The sequence below is a fragment of the Melanotaenia boesemani genome, chromosome 16 (genome assembly GCF_017639745.1).
Source record: "Melanotaenia boesemani isolate fMelBoe1 chromosome 16, fMelBoe1.pri, whole genome shotgun sequence".
NCBI lineage: Eukaryota > Metazoa > Chordata > Actinopteri > Atheriniformes > Melanotaeniidae > Melanotaenia > Melanotaenia boesemani.
Window position 1 is genome coordinate 34,410,281 of NC_055697.1, and position 17,592 is coordinate 34,427,872.

Consider the following 17,592-nt stretch of genomic DNA (forward strand, 5'->3'; position numbering starts at 1 on the left):
CTAATGATCCTGCTCTCTAGGGTTAAAAGCCAAAGTAAAGAGGTAAGTTTTCAAAAGACATTTAAAATTGTTCAGATCTTTGGCAGACCTCACAGAGAGAGGAAGTCCATTCCAAAGTTTTGGAGCCACCACGGAAAAAGCTCTGTCTCCCCGAGTGACTAACCGAGTCCTCGGGACAAGTAACCTCAGTTGATTTTCCGACCTCAGTGCCCTACCAGGACGGTGGTGGTGAAGCAGCTCGGACAGATAAGGAGGTGCTAGACCATGTAAACATTTAAAAGTCAAGAGTAAGAGTTTAAAAGAAATTCTAAAAGCAACAGGCAGCCAGTGAAGGGATCGCAGCACTGGCGTAATGTGCTCCCGCCATCTAGTCCCCGTTAGTAAGCGGGCAGCTGAGTTTTGAATCAGCTGAAGACGGCGCAGAAGACATTGATCAATCCCAGAATAAAGGGAGTTACAGTAGTCCAGTCTAGAGAAAATGAAAGCGTGAATAACCCTTTCTAGGGCATCACGGGGAAGGTGAGGCTTAATTCTGCTGATAAGCCTCAGCTGATAAAAGCTAGACTGGACTACTGCACCAACCTGCCTGTCAAATTTGAGGTTAGGATCAAATAAAACACCAAGATTTTTAATAAAAGAATGAATAAATAAGTCCAGGGTACCAATAACGCTGCTGCATCCTGCCAGCAGGTCAGATTTACCAAAAATAATGACCTCTGTTATTTTGCTGTTTATACACAGGAAATTTCTCTCCATCCAAATTTTTACGTCCTGCAAACACTGTTGAAGATTTTTAACGCAATGGTCTTCTGCAGATTTAAAAGATAAGTAGATCTGAATGTCATCGGCATAACAGTGAAAAGAGACTCTATATTTTTTGAAAATAGACCCCAGAGGAAGCAAGTACAACGAAAACAAAATAGGGCCTAGGACGGAGCCTTGAGGAACCCCATAACTAAGTTGAGCCTCAGAAGAAGAGAAATGCTCAAGATGGACTGAAAAGCTTCTCTTTTTTAAATAGGACTCAAACCATTTGAGTACAATACCATTAATTCCTACAGACTGTTGCAGGCGCATTAAAAGAATGTCATGATCCACCGTATCAAAGGCTGCAGTTAGGTCAAGAAGGATTAAAACAGCAGAGGCTCCAGTATCAGTAGCTAAAAATAAATCATTGCACACCCTAAGAAGGGCTGTTTCAGTGCTATGACACGGCCTAAAACCAGACTGGAATAACACATTGAAACCCCCCCAATGACTTTAGTTCTTATATGTATTGGAAAAGACAACAACACAGTAATTAAATCAGAAGGTTTATTTTAAACATTTTAACTTATTAACAATATTAATAAGTGATGGGAGATCGCTGCATAAACCAGATCCCCCATCCCAGGTTCCAGTTGTGTTCTCCATTTCTGAATCCCAGAACCAGCAGAGGAAAAATCTCTAACTGGCTGGGATGATGACAACATTTCCCACATTAAGCATGAGGTTTGGAAAAACTCCTGCAGGGCTTCACAGTAAAAGTAAAGACCCTGGTCCCTGATGATAAAGTCCATCAGGCCACCAGTACATCAGAACTTTGGACCACCAGACCATCAGTCCCCTGGTCATCCTCCTGAGGCTCCACAATGCATGAAGGTCACCAACAGCATCATCCATTGGCCAGATGGACACATGATCAACACTGTGGTTGTTTGAGGGCAGTTTGGTTCTGGTTCTTGTTCTGGTATGGGTCCCTTCAGGGTTCTCCTCTGTATGTCAGATGCATAAAAAACTAAAACCTGGAGAATAAATGTCCTCAGAGCACGAGCGCAAGCGTGTGAGTGCTTGTGTGTGTTTATGTGTGTGTGTGCGTGTGTGTGAGTACTGGCCTGTCACTTCCTGTCGGTGTCACACGGCGAGCAGAGGAGCGGCGAGTGCTGTGAAATCTACGATTACGGTGGTGTTCTGTGTTATGACAGCGCCGGGCGTCTGGTGACAGTGGCGGCCGCCGGAGACCAGTGAGTGTGTGTGTAAGCGTGCGTGGGAGCGCATGTGTCTGTGTGTGCAAACAGAGAGACAGCGCTCAACCCAAAACACCCTCGACCCCCCTTCACACACGGCGCCTGAGGGAGAGAGGGGGGTTCATCCTGACGCTCTGCTGCCCCCAACTCCTCAGCAGAGATGCCGGCTGTCCGTCGGCGTGCCGGCATTAGAGTGACAGAACCTCTTAGTCAGCAGGTAATGAGGTAGGTCTAGGGTCTCTCTGATGACATCATCAGTCAGCGTCCTGCAGTGATGAGCCGAGCTGTGACTCAGATGAAGGGAGGCGGCTTCATCACAACAAGCGCTTGCACTGGCGGACGCCACTGTCCGAACACACGCATGCACACGCCATCTTTGCCGTCAGGACCTCCATCTCCAAGGAAGCTGTGTTCTCCTCTCAAAATAAAGTGTTTTACATAACGACTCAACGGCGGTGCCAGCTTGTAAGCATGAGCAGATAGGATGTTCCAACCCAGCTGATGATGCCAGGCTGCCTCACTGCTGCCCTGCAGCCATCCTGAAGCACTGGAGCACCATGATTAAGCCGCTGTGAAGCCAGCATGGAGCCAGCGTGAAGTGGGCGTACAGCAGGCGTGGAGGCGGCGTGGAGGAGGCGTGAGGTCGGCGTACAGCAGGCATGGAGGACCAGACATTTATTTAAAATTTCAAGGGAGAATTCCAGCTGACCAGTCGACAGCACCGACAGCAGATCACAGAGGTGGACTGAGAAGATGCTAGTGAGAGTGTTAACGGGACGAATCGGTTAACTTTATTAAATGATGGAAACTTGTATAACAGACTTTCTGTTTGATGAACAAAGGCCATTATGTTGATGTCAGTGGGTTTAAATGAAAACACTCTTCCATAATCATCCCTCCATCAGCTGCATGCTTCTGCTTACTGTGAAACCAGGTAACAGTAACAGTGTTTGTCCTGAACACAACAGAGTTAACAAAAAACCAAGTGTGTTACAGCAAAACACTGGACAGATGTGGAGCCAAAACACAAAGAAAAGCTGAAAAATGATAAATAAAAGATAGAAAGCAACAGATAGGATGATGAATCTGAAAGGATCTGTCAGTGTTATTTTCCTTTAATCCACTTTGACCACACACTGCCCAAAGTGGATTAAAGCAGGGGTTTTGCTTCCCTATAGAGCCTTGGGATTGGATTACATGGTGTCCTGAATGCACCAAACATGGTTCACTTTTGAAGTCAACAACGAGCTTCACGTCCTTCAGTACGACTCTAAACTCCTTTAGTTAGTTGGGTCGCTCCGGTGGACGGTGCTACAGCAGATTCAGACTGTCACAGTAAGTTTCAGGCAGTGATGTAATGAAACATCTGTTTACAAGCCCAGTTATTAATGCCAGTTAACGGTGGTCAACACCGGCTATTAGTGGCTAACACAAGCTAACACCGGCTTACATCAGCTACCAGTGGCTAACATGACTAATAGTGGTTAACACCATCTAACAGTGGCTAACACCATCTAACAATGGCTAACACCATCTAACAGTGGCTAACACCATCTAACAATGGCTAACACCATCTAACAGTGGCTAACACCATCTAACAATGGCTAACACCATCTAACAGTGGCTAACACCATCTAACAATGGCTAACACCATCTAACAGTGGCTAACACCATCTAACAATGGCTAACACCATCTAACAATGGCTAACACCATCTAACAGTGGCTAACACCATCTAACAATGGCTAACACCATCTAACAATGGCTAACACCGGCTACCACTAGTTAATAGTCTTTTTTGTCTTTTTTTTTTTAAACGGGTTGAAATGGATTTATACTAGTTTGCACCACAAGTTCATACCAGTTTTGGTTCATCCTAGTTTGTACTAGTTCATACCAGTTTGAACCACTTCATATGAGCAGGCCTGTTGTTGGCCTGTTGAAGCTGATGTTAACTGCAGGTGTGTTCGGGGGGGTCCACAGCTTGTCAGTAGCTGTATGACGTGGGTCCCAGAGGAAAACGGTTTGGAAACCACGATATAGTTCCGCATTTACAACAGCACAAGACGCCCAGGAACAACACAAGTTTCATCCAGGTTCATCAACAGAGGAATCAAAAAGCTGAGAGATGCATGGTTCCGGTGGAAAATGTAGAACCGGTTCTGGATTCCCGTCCCTCATAAAGTCATGAAGCAGAAAACCTGCAGAGGATGAAGGCGGCAGCATCCAGCTGATGTTACGTTGGAGTATTTCCTCCTTTCACCAGAACATGGTGACCCAGTCAGAAAACAGGATTACTGGAGGTGTTCAGCTCTGACTCCATGTCCGAGTTCCAGCATCTAACAGGCTTACAGCGTAATGGGATTATAATCTGAGGATCTCCTGATGCTGGCGGCTGGATGGAACAACAGGTTTCATACTGGTGTTCAATGGTTTGATCTCACTCACCCGTCTGTCTGAGGCCACCAGCCTGAACTCCTGTACAACTTTCCCAAAGATGGATCTGTGGGCCTTCCTGAATGGATGGATGGTGCCCTGCAGGTCAAAGCACACACATGAGAATAATCAGGTCTAACCTGATCACATACAACACTTTAAGATTAATTTATTGTTTATTTGACAGAAACAGAAGCCTAAAACATCACAAACCCAACAGTTTCTACAGATAAATGGATACATTTTTAGGGCCTTCCTGTAAATGAATGAATGAATGAGTGTGTGTGTGTGTGTCATGGTCTGAACTGTGTGTAAAACATCTGAAGTTTGTTCAGGAGGATGAAACCTTGCTCCAGGATGTGAAGGAATGATGACCGATCATGAATCAGCTGACAGTCTGAGATGGAGAAGCAGTCTAAATTTGTCCTGCACTGCCACCTGGTGGAGCTTTGATGTACAACACCTGTTCAGCTTCAGCAGAACCACAAAGACTTTATTAGACCTGTTTTTGCCCCAGCATGGGCGGCCATACTGCAGCAGTCATGAGACACCCCCTGACCCTTCAGTCTGGAAAATCTCTCTCGTTCCCACTCCACAGAAAACAGGACCAAAGGAGAGTACTGGCGTCCTCTGGCTCTGACTTCTGTGCTGACGAATCATTACATCACATCTTTGCTGTCCCAGGGCAGACATGGGGGGCGGCACTGAAGATGCTCCACTCATCCACCTCGCCTCTAAACAAGAAAATCTAGCTGTTCATTGTTTTTCCTCCACCTACAGTCAAAGCAGGCCTTCTTCTGTCCAACAATCAGCAGATGGTATGGACCAGTAGCACAAGCTCCCTCTGGCTGCAACCAGTAGTGGGTTCACCTGTTCACCATCTACAGCTAACCACTGTTATCAGTGCACCTGACCACCATCTCATCAACAACACAGCTCTGGTGGCTCTGGGGGGCATCACAACCGACACCAGCTCCTTTCACCATACAGACCAGGCCCATAAAACAACCAGCATCCTTCAGATATGTGGGGGTGTAGGTGGACAACATCCTGTCATGCTCCCATCATGTGGATTACATCTGCAGCAAAGTCCAGCAGAGGACTTATTTTTGGAGGAGATCCAGGTGTTTGGAGCCAGATCCTCCACAGATTCTTCAGCATTAACATACGAAGCATCCTGCTGTACGGAGGTCTAGTCTGGCTCTGTGGTCTCTCTGTCCAGCTCAAGTCTAGGATACTGAAACATCTGCTCCAAGGTGGTGGGGTAACCTGTCAGAGCTGGGCTGCATGCACCCGTTGTCCGTTTCAAATGTCATACGTCGCCGTCCTCATGCTTCCATACGTGTTTTCCGTTGCCATGGTTGTTAAGTCAGTCCCTCCACTAGGGGGCAGTGCTGAGATCAGAGTTCAACCCCGCAAGCCAACGTCAGTTTCAGACACGGGTTAGCAGCGGCAATGCGTCGCTATGAAGACGTTTCCAACCGCCCAACACGCCCTGAACACTCACATGTAGTCTTTAATAAAAAGCCTGCGCAGTTTCTGCAGTCATTGTCCTCATCTTCATTCGTCTTCTGGTATTTTGTTCCCTTCCTGATCCTCTGCTTCTTCTGTGTTTCTTTCGCTGGTCTCATGAAAGCTGATCTGCGCAGCACTGCCCCCAGGGTTTCCGGTGTTATTGCTCCGTCTTCTGCGGCAAGCGACAGATAGCTAAGCTCCCTGAAAACCAAATTACAGGTGTAACCGACACAGAAGACGGAAGAAACTATCCGTCCGTCTGTGTACATCATAAACTTAGATTAAATAAAAGTAAGAACTCAGATACTCAAAAGGTGATTTAGGTCACTAACAATGTAATCCAGGTTACAAATAATGTAATCCGGGTCACTAACAATTTAATCCAGGTTACTAACAATGTAGTCCAGGTCACTAACAATGTAATCCAGGTCACTAACAATGTAATCCAGGTCACTAACAATGTAATCCAGGTCACTAACAATTTAATCCAGGTCACTAACAATGTAATCCAGGTCACTAACAATGTAATCCAGGTCACTAACAATTTAATCCAGGTCACTAACAATTTAATCCAGGTCACTAGCAATGTAATCCAGGTTACTAACAATGTAATCCAGGTCACCAACAATGTAATCCAGGTCACTAACAATGTTATCCAGGTCACTAACAATTTAATCCAGGTCACTAGCAATGTAATCCAGGTCACTAACAATGTAATCCTGGTCACTAACAATGTAATCCAGGTCACTAACAATTTAATCCAGGTCACTAACAATGTAATCCAGGTCACTAACAATGTAATCCTGGTCACTAACAATGTAATCCAGGTCACTAACAATGTTATCCAGGTCACTAACAATTTAATCCAGGTCACTAGCAATGTAATCCAGGTTACTAACAATGTAATCCAGGTTACTAACAATTAGGGCTGTAAAGTCAAAGTCGACTGGTCGACTGTTTGGTTGATATGTTTTGAGTCAACCACAATTCTGATTGGTCGATTTTATGACGTGTTAATTTCATGCAGGGAGGGGGAGATCGAAGGATGTCCACGCTACTCAGAGTCTGGTGGTTTGTTGAATATTTAGAGGTTTTTTTGTTTTAGCGTTTGATCCTGGTGAGTCCTTCAACCATGTCAAAGACTTCGGCAGTGTGGCAGCATTTTATCAAAATAGATGGAGGGAAAAAGGTCGAGTGCAAAATTTGCAAACAACAGTTTGCATATCACAGCTCGACGACGAACATGGCGTATCATCTAAAAACGGTGGAATATATTAAAGGCAATTAACATAATATATTCCACATATTTCAATATTTTAGTCTAATAATCGTTTATTTGTCTTATAACTGCAGGCGCACCCGCCTGCAACAACGGCATCATCCCTCAGATACAGTCAGACCACACTGGATGTAAGGTCTCCGCTTTCATCCAAACGCAAAAATGATATCACAGAGGGAATTGTCAATTTTATTGCTCAGGATATGAGGCCCGTTGGTGTCGTGGAAGGCCAAGGTTTTAAGAACCTGTTAAAAGTTTTGGAACCTGGATATTCCGTGCCAGCGCGCATGACAATCATGAACGCGCTAAATGCAAAATACCAGGGACTCAAAGAGAAAGTTTCTCAGTTAATACAACACAGCGAAGCACTGAGCTTAACCACGGACATGTGGACGTCTCTTCGAATGGAGTCCTATATGACAGTGACTGCCCATTTCATTAGTGAAGACTGGAAGGCAAAGAGCCTTGTGCTTGAGACAAAACAAATGGAAGAGGCGCACACTGGAAGAAACATCGCTGCCCGACTGTCTGAAGTTGCTGATACCTTTAAAATTCCAGCAGAAAAGAGAGTGTCTGTCGTATGTGACAACGCGGCTAATATGGCACTCTGTGTGCAAACACTAAAAGAGTCACATGAATGGTTGGAGATGCAGGGCGTCAGATGCGCCGGCCATACTTTGCAGCTCTGCGTTAACGCTGCGCTTAAACAAGAGCCGATTAGTCGCGCCGTGGCTGCAGCCCGTCACCTTGTAGCGCATTTTAAAAAGGGACACAAAGCAAAAACTGGGTTAAAACAAAAGCAGGAGCAGCAAAATGTCCCTCAGCATGAACTTATCCAGGATGTGTCCACTCGTTGGAACTCAACATTTTCAATGTTGGACCGACTGCTGGAGCAACGCTGGCCTATTACAGCAGTGCTGTCCGACCCAACATTTACAAAAAAGAGTGACAGCAGTACACTGGATCTTACTACAGCACACTGGAATGCAATAGAGGACATTAAAAATGTGCTGAAACCCATGACAACCCTGACGGAGCTGCTGTCTGAAGAGGACAACGCGTCCCTGTCTGCAACCGTACCCATGCTGGCAAACTTAAAGAAACGTCACCTGACCATCACAGATAATGACAGTCCCATTACCAAAAAAATGAAAAGCAAGCTGGTCGAAGAAATTGACAGTAGGTGGGAGTTTGAAACCCGAATGATAAATGTCTACATTACAGCTGCAGTCGTAGACCCTCGTTTTAAGCAGCTGTCTTTTCTGGATGATGTCAAACGAGACGAGGCCTATATCGAAGTTGCCCAGCTGGCAGAGCGACTGAGTGCACGCAGCGCAGCCACGGCTGAGCCCGGAGGTGAGGAGCAGCGTGAGTCAAAAAAACAGAAAACCGACAAAGACAAGGAGATTGCGATGCTGTTGTGCGGAGATGAGGAGGAAGTTTCAGAACCAGGTGGGAGAAGCGTAGAAGAGATGAAACATTATCTTCAGGACAAAACTAAAGTTGACTCTGGACCATTGGGGTGGTGGGAAAAAAACCAAGACAGATACCCGAGCTTGGCCCAAGTAGCAAAGCGACTGCTCTGTATCCCTGCGACATCCACGCCTTCTGAACGCATTTTCTCAAAGGCAGGATTTATTGTGAACAAATCAAGAAGCTGTCTTCTTCCAAAGAACGTGGATATGCTTGTGTTTCTCGCACACAACACTAACAAGTGTGAATAGTTTGTAGAAAGAGGACACTGATTGTACTCTGAGTGAGTAGCCATTTGTTTTTTATTGTATGCAGTGCACATTACTTCGTTTCAGATATCAGTGGCATTTCATTGTTGTGCACGTTTGTTTGAAGAAATACTTGTGGATTTAGGCATTTCATTTATTTATTAATATACTAACCCTATCAATTAAATCCAGGTCGCTAACAATGTAATCCAGGTCACTAACAATGTAATCCAGGTCAGTAACAATGTAATCCAGGTCACTAACAATGTAATCCAGGTTAGTAACAATGTAATCCAGGTCACTAACAATGTCATCCAGGTCACTAACAATTTAATCCAGGTCACTAACAATTTAATCCAGGTCACTAGCAATGTAATCCAGGTTACTAACAATGTAATCCAGGTCACTAACAATGTTATCCAGGTCACTAACAATTTAATCCAGGTCACTAGCAATGTAATCCAGGTCACTAACAATGTAATCCAGGTCACCAACAATGTAATCCAGGTCACTAACAATGCAATCCAGGTCGCTAACAATGTAATCCAGGTTACAAACAAAGTAATCCGGGTCCCGAACATTTTAATCCATGTCACCAACAATTAAATCCAGGTTACTAACAATGTAATCCAGGTTACTAACAATGTAATCCAGGTTGCAAACAAGGTAATCCAGGTCACTAACAAAGTCATCCAGGTCACCAACAATGTAATCCAGGTCACTAACAATGTAATCCAGGTCACTAACAATGTAATCCAGGTCACCGACAATTAAATCCAGGTTACTAAAAAAGTAATCCAGGTCACTAACAATGTAATCCAGGTCATCAACAATGTAATCCAGGTCACCATCAATTAAATCCAGGTTACTAACAATGTAATCCAGGTTACTAACAATGTAATCCAGGTTACTAACAATATAATCCAGGTTACAAACAAAGTAATCCAGGTCACTAACATTTTAATCCAGGTCACTAACAATTAAATCCAGGTTACTAACAATATAATCCAGGTTACAAACAAGTAATCCAGGTCACTAACAAAGTAATCCAGGTCAGTAACAATGTAATCCAGGTCACCATCAATTAAATCCGGGTCGCTAACAATGTAATCCAGGTCACTAACAATGTAATCCAGGTTACTAACAATGTAATCCAGGTCACTAACAATGTAATCCAGGTCACTAACAATGTAATCCAGGTTACTAACAATGTAATCCAGGTCACTAACAATGTAATCCAGGTCACTAACAATTTAATCCAGGTCACTAACAATTTAATCCAGGTCACTAGCAATGTAATCCAGGTTACTAACAATGTAATCCAGGTCACCAACAATGTAATCCAGGTCACTAACAATGTAATCCAGGTCGCTAACAATGTAATCCAGGTTACTAACAATGTAATCCAGGTTACAAACAAAGTAATCCGGGTCCCTAACATTTTAATCCATGTCACCAACAATTAAATCCAGGTTACTAACAATGTAATCCAGGTCACTAACAATGTAATCCAGGTCACTAACAATGTAATCCAGGTCACCGACAATTAAATCCAGGTTACTAACAAAGTAATCCAGGTCACTAACAATGTAATCCAGGTCATCAACAATGTAATCCAGGTCACCATCAATTAAATCCAGGTTACTAACAATGTAATCCAGGTTACTAACAATGTAATCCAGGTTACTAACAATGTAATCCAGGTTACAAACAAAGTAATCCAGGTCACTAACATTTTAATCCAGGTCACTAACAATTAAATCCAGGTTACTAACAATGTAATCCAGGTTATAAACAAGTAATCCAGGTCACTAACAAAGTAATCCAGGTCAGTAACAATGTAATCCAGGTCACCATCAATTAAATCCAGGTCGCTAACAATGTAATCCAGGTCACTAACAATGTAATCCAGGTTACTAACAATGTAATCCAGGTTACTAACAATGTAATCCAGGTCGCTAACAATGTAATCCAGGTCACTAACAATGTAATCCAGGTCACCAACAATTTAATCCAGGTCACTAACAATTTAATCCAGGTCACTAACAGTGTAATCCAGGTCACCAACAATGTAATCCAGGTCACCAACAATGTAATCCAGGTCACCAACAATTAAATCCAGGTTACTAACAATGTAATCCAGGTCACTAACAATGTAATCCAGGTCACTAACAATTTAATCTAGGTTACAAACAAAGTAATCCGAGTCACTAACAATTTAATCCAGGTCACTACATATGAAATTCAGTTAAGTACCAATGTAATCAGATTACAGACTGTTTTACCTGTGATTTCTTATTCAGGCATTTCTTCTTTTCAAATGAACAAATGGTTGACATGTAATGAATAATGAGGTAAGTCTGTAAAATCATCATCAGTATTACTCACCAGGACGAAGGTGTCATGTTCATGTTTCTTCTTGTGGACGGGAACATCTGGGGAGTGAAAGTCCACATGTTGAAACAAGACAACACAGAGAAGAGTAGGCAATTCACCAGTCATCCACCATAAACCAGTCATGCACCATGAACCTGACCATACACCAGTCATCCACCTTGAACCGGTCATCCACCATGAAAAGGTCATCCAACATAAACCAGTCATCCACCATGAACCAGAACATACACCAGTCATCCACCATGAACCGGTCATCCACCATGAACCAGTCATCCACCATAAACCGGTCATACACCATGAACCAGTCATCCACCATGAACCAGTCATCCACCATGAACAGGTCATCCACCATGAACAGGACCATACACCAGTCATCACCATAAACCGGTTATCCACCATGAACCGGTCATCCACCATAAACCGGTCATCCACCATGTACCAGTCATCCACCATAAACCGGTTATCCACAATGAACCAGTCATCCACCATCAACCGGACCATACACCATCAACCAGTCATCCACCAACAACCAGTCATGCACCTTGAACCACTCATCCACCGTGAACCGGTCATCCACCGTGAACCGGTCATCTACCATGAACCGGACCATACACCAGTCATCCACCATGAACCGGTCATCCACCATGAACCAGTCATCCACCATGAACCAGTCATCCACCATGAACCGGACCATACACCAGTCATCCACCACGAACCGGTCATCCACCATGAACCGGTCATCCACCATGAACTGGACCATACACCGGTCATCCACCATGAACCGGTCATCCACCACGAACCGGTCATCCACCATGAACCGGACCATACACCAGTCATCCACCATGAACCGGTCATCCACCATGAACCAGTCATCCACCATGAACCGGACCATACACCAGTCATCCACCATGAACCAGTCATCCACCATGAACCGGACCATTTTTAGACCCATTACACTGCTGCGGCTCTACTTGCAGTTTTACATTAAAAAAAAAAAAAAAAAAAAAAAAAACACCACGTGGACCAAAACTTGAGTGACATGTCTTTTCACGGTTAAACTCCTAAAATCTTGGAAGTATTTCCAAAGCAGAAATAAAATGCTCATGAACTCATCCAAGCTTCCTCGGTTTACTGGCCGTTTTAACAGATTCCGCTTCAGTCACTGCATAACTAGTTGTCACTGCACGTGACAACTAGTTATTAAAATCAGTGCAACACAAATAGCCCTGCATTGTTGTCATAACCAACAACCACCAAGTTCACCAACTAACCTGGAAACCAGACCTATCAAACACCGGTTCAGTGGTAGTAAGACTAGCCCGTCTCAGAGACGTCCACGGGCGGAATGGAGAGCAGGATGACGGGTGTACTGACTCACCGTTGCTCGATAATTCACGTACACATCGTTATTAAAACGAGCCAACGATGATCCAACTCAGTTAATGCTCACAGGCCGACTCAGGAACAGCTGTTAGCAAATATGTGTGGTTAGCCGTTAGCATAACAAACCTGGATCTTTGATGTTAATGACATCCACCGACACCATGTCAAGTTTATCCAGCGGGCCCACCTTCCTCTCTGTCACCCCAGTCGGCACCACGTCCGGCTTCGACCCAAACTTTCTGGGGTAAAAATCTCCCACATTGTGATAAGGTAGACCCGAAGACGTGGACAATATTCCGTCCATCGCCATTTTGGACTTCCTGTACCCATTAGTCTGTTCGGTTTAGCTACAAAGCGCATGCGTCGTCCCTAGATCTGTAAATCAAACGGTACCAAATTCCCGTTGGTCTGAGTCGGTTAACATTACATAGAGATCTATGGTTTTCTTTTTCCGGATCAAAACCCTGCGACTCCTCATAGCAGAGCCCATAGACATAATAAAGGATAGATGCCGCATCAACCGCTACTGCTACTAGCCCTGACGAGCATGGATGTATTATAGAACTGGATAACGGACTGAACAATGGCGGCACGCCGATTTTTCCCAGTGGCCACTCGTGGTACTGCAACAAAAAATCCCATGGGGCCCAAAAAGCATTTTTCCCATAGGCCACAATGGTAAAAGACACGGCTGTAAAACTGTTGACAGGACGTCTTCAGCTTTAAACACAGCTAATTACTAATCTTTCTATTCAATTTTTTTAATTCATGGACATTTAATCCGTCAATTATTTTTCAAAAGGCCATAAAAGCCACAGAAAAGTCTCTATTTCTCCGGTGACGTCACGGCTGTGCACATGCACTGCCGAAGCGCGGTCATGCTGTGTCGGGAGCGTTAAGTTAAGTTAAAGTTAAGTTTCTTTTTTCTGATATCGAGTAACTTAATACATTTGTATTCTTAATGTTTGATATTACATGCATGATAGTTCCTGTTTTTAAACGTATTGTGACCTAAATCCTAATTAGCTCTAGGTTGTAGTTACGACCACCTGTTTAAACCACCTGATAGTGCGTTTTACTGGTTTATTTTATGTAAAGAGAGATTCAGCCCATGAATAGATCGAGGAAAGTGAGGGTGGCTTTTTTTTTTATTTGTTAATTTCTTATATTTTGGTTCACATTAGTTCACTTTTTGTTAAGTAGTTTAATCACACTGTTCACCCAGAGGGCAATAGAATTTTTTTTAATTAAAATATTTTGTCTTATGAGCTGCTATTCTATTTTCGTTAGTTCAAATAAAATATGAATAACAGTCTTGACGCATCGCTGTCAGTGATATTTTGTTATACATATACAGTTAAATATTTTGGGAGTGTTGAGCCATTTCATGACAGCGACACAATGTCGCCAAGTTAGGTAAAAGAGCCTACAAAACCATTTTCAATCCCTAACGGAAATCACGATACATAAAATACATAACTACATAATAAATATAGAATGGTGATAACCCAAGTGGCCTAGTTTTCCTTAACATAGTCCTCAGTTTAAACAAAGTTTTTTTTTCTTTGTCAATTAAAAAACTGCAGCATTTAACAAAGTGGAATCCGGCAAAACACAAGAAAGGAACATTTTAAGAGACGCAATTGATAATCTTGGTGTCATCCAGGGAATAGCAGAAAAATAAAGAGAATATGCATGGGTAGCACAATGAAATAATGCATTAACAAGGACTTCTAACATTTATTACAAAAGACGTGCCTGAAATTATTCATGAATAAAGGTAGGAATTGTAAGTCATCGTGAAAATTTGACACGGGATTATACAAATATACAATATAGACTGACTTATATTGGGCTATTACGAATCCCATATAGAAATTCATCAGATTAAAACAAACCATCATTTTAACAATTACTACACAACTTTTTCCACGTATATTATATCATTACTTTACATCGAGGTCCGATCGTGTGCCGTAGAAAATCATCATCTGAGTTTGTACAGCTCTCATACTGCAGATTAATGTCGTGACCGCGCGTCGCTGGATCAGGTCACTGGGCTGCGCATTGCTCGTTCACAGTGACGTGAAGCATGATGGGAGGTGACACTACTGCGCATGCTCTATGGGCCCAATATGCGGAAGTAACCCGGAAGCCTGAGAACTTTTTCGGCGTATGCGCTGGGTGAGCAACTTCCATAGAAATGAATGGGCCGCCATTTTCAGTCCGTTATCCAGTTCTATAATACATCCATGCTGACGAGCCGTAGCGCCGCCATCTTGGACCGGTACCCACTCTAATGACTGGCGCAATAAAGTGTCTGCGCATGAAATCAATTTTAACTAAATACTTAACTGATGTTCAAGCTTTTTTTTTCCGTTTTGGTCCAAATTTCGTACATGTAATTACGATACAGAACAAAGGATTTAGCCTATTTAATATTAATTACCGCTAATGTAAAATTCTGATAGATAAAGTATGTGTGTTTATATAAAAACCTATACAAAATTATAAACACCCACACAGAAATATATATATATATATATATATATATATATATAGATATAATATACACACACACATATATATATATACATATATATAGATATATTCACACAATAATGTATAATAGAAAAGCAGCAAAGTCAACCACATTATTAGGAGACAATATACGATTAGACTTTTAAGATATACATATAACAATTTTTGAATACATCATATTTCTACATAAACCATAATAGATATAAGAAAATGAAAATGTATACAATTCAAATGTGAACTATCAGTTTAATTCATATATATGTAATTTATCTGTATCTATCTCTATATTTATCTATTGTATCTATCTCTATATCTACTGTATCTGTCTATCTCTATATACACACATATACATTTTAAATAAAATGAAAACATGAATACATCAGCATATCAATATCAATCATATATGTACATAGGATGTAAGATGTATGATTAGAAAAACGGAAAACATACAAATCATATACAGCGAATCAATATCATTCATACAAATGTAGATTAAAGATCTATACCAGAGAAATGGAAAATGTATACGACAGTCATGCAGAGAACTGATTTACTACACAGAGAAAAAGAGAAGCCTTTAAGGCTGAACAAAGCACATAGAGAATAAAATGTAATGTACATGTATATTCTCAAGTTAACATGAACACATCATCCTCATCTCAAACCATATTTACAAATGTACAAAGTATCACACAGAGGTTTTAGAGCTAAAACCCCTGAAAGAGGACTGTTTTGCTCATTTTTTTCCTTGTGCTACCTTTTTGCAGTTTAAGGGTGGTCAGTTTGGCACCGTGGTGGAGCCTTATGTTGAGAAACACAGACACAACCAATGACAACAAGCTGGAATGATGGTTGTCAATACCAAACTGTGTCTCCTCTATGTGCTGCCCAAGCAGAAAAACGCTGTCCGTTCCAGCCTCTTCCCGGACTGTGTGTGTGACTGTTGACACCTTTGGAGCTTGCTTTGTTGAAGCCTGGCGAATGACCCTTTCTGCAGCTCTTAGCACCTTAAAATCATAACAATATTGATAATATTACAATATACTTATATAATGCTCTGCACAGTGCTAAAAGACACTCTGAAGAATAAAGAAAATAAATAAAGCAACTTCAATATGCAAAGAAAAAACAACAAACAAACAAACCTTCACTGTGCCATGTGATGGAATTACTAAGCCACCGTTGTTTTTCAGTGGTAGCTCTCATCAAATGATGATGGTACAGCATCTCTGACCAAGCTTGCACGGCACACATCACAGGGCAGCTTTCGGAGAATCTGCCGGACTACAAACCCTGCTATGTAGACCAGAGCATTTCCACCAGACCACCAAACCGAGTGGGAAGATAGCTGTGGTCACACTAGATAGCCGAAATGTTGGCGAATGGAGATGGGTGCTCTGTAGTTCCTGCTGTGGACATCTCTACAGCAGAGAGGGACACCGCGTCATCTTGAGCAGCCACATTGCCGTCTCGCTTGGTGAGACACCACACCGGACCATTAGACGGAGGAAGATGGAACTGGCCTGTAGATGGATTGTTATTCCAACCGCCTTGTATTGAAAACAGACACACAATACATAATACAAGACGTAACATAAAGATATTAATAAAGTATCTTTACTTATTTATTGTAATCGGAATTTATCGTAATCAAAGTAACATCAAGCCAACCTGCTGCTCTGATGGAGTTAAATAGGAGCTCCAAGTGGTCCTGGCTGAACCTGTAGGTCAGCACATACCGCTGTACTTGGAGCAACTCAGGAATCATCAGAGTGTCAATACTGATGACAAATCCAATGACAGACAGGTACCTACATAAGAAAAGAGTATCATTACTCTGATGACTGGAAAACAAGACACCCAAAAAAGCACCACGAAATTTAATTCATTCAAAGTGGTGAAACTTCTGTTACATCCAGGCAACAATGAACCTGCAGAACCTGCAGAACCTGGAGAACCTGGAGAACTTGAGAACAAGAACACGTGCAACAAGTACCATTGTGACTATAATGTACTTGATTTTGTGTAATACACACCATTTAGAAGAACCTGGGCTGAAATACACTAAGTACAAGACAATTCTAACAAGGACAAAACTGCATATTGAAAAGCATTTTAACAAAGATGATGATGTGAGCAGACGTACCATCCTTCTGACATCTGCATGACGTTGATCTTGTTTTATACAAACATTTAGAAGCTTTCAGCACCTGAAACACACTGAACACAAGACAAATTCCAACAAATAAATCTGAACACTGAAAAACATTACAAACCAGTATCATGTTAACACACACACCCTGACCTTATTACAC

General features: G+C 42.4%; 1 protein-coding gene and 3 long non-coding RNA genes across 5 annotated transcripts in view; 1 reads left to right on the forward strand and 3 right to left on the reverse strand.

Annotated features, from left to right (window-relative positions):
* slc30a6 (solute carrier family 30 member 6) overlaps positions 1-13,082 on the reverse strand; it is a 109,258-nt gene extending 96,176 nt beyond the window's left edge. Inside the window, exons 1-3 of one of the 2 annotated variants that reach the window (XM_042009888.1) lie at positions 12,863-13,082; positions 11,345-11,391; positions 4,454-4,540 (exon numbers count right to left, since the gene is read on the reverse strand). In XM_042009888.1, coding sequence (XP_041865822.1) covers positions 4,454-4,540; positions 11,345-11,391; positions 12,863-13,046 — 318 coding nt within the window. In that variant the 5' untranslated portion in view covers positions 13,047-13,082. The remainder of the gene's footprint in view (positions 1-4,453; positions 4,541-11,344; positions 11,392-12,862) is intronic. The other variant, XM_042009889.1, reaches the window with a different exon arrangement.
* On the forward strand, positions 9,347-10,361 carry LOC121655322. The gene is made up of 4 exons (XR_006013154.1): positions 9,347-9,505; positions 9,653-9,715; positions 9,758-9,799; positions 10,072-10,361. It is a non-coding gene; the product is annotated as an uncharacterized LOC121655322 (long non-coding RNA).
* A 2,582-nt stretch (positions 13,083-15,664) lies between the features above and the next one.
* On the reverse strand, positions 15,665-16,475 carry LOC121655323. The gene is made up of 2 exons (XR_006013155.1): positions 16,423-16,475; positions 15,665-16,284 (listed from the first exon to the last, which is right to left on the reverse strand). It is a non-coding gene; the product is annotated as an uncharacterized LOC121655323 (long non-coding RNA).
* A 312-nt stretch (positions 16,476-16,787) lies between these two features.
* On the reverse strand, positions 16,788-17,503 carry LOC121655326. The gene is made up of 3 exons (XR_006013159.1): positions 17,424-17,503; positions 16,949-17,088; positions 16,788-16,827 (listed from the first exon to the last, which is right to left on the reverse strand). It is a non-coding gene; the product is annotated as an uncharacterized LOC121655326 (long non-coding RNA).
* Positions 17,504-17,592: the final 89 nt, after the last annotated feature.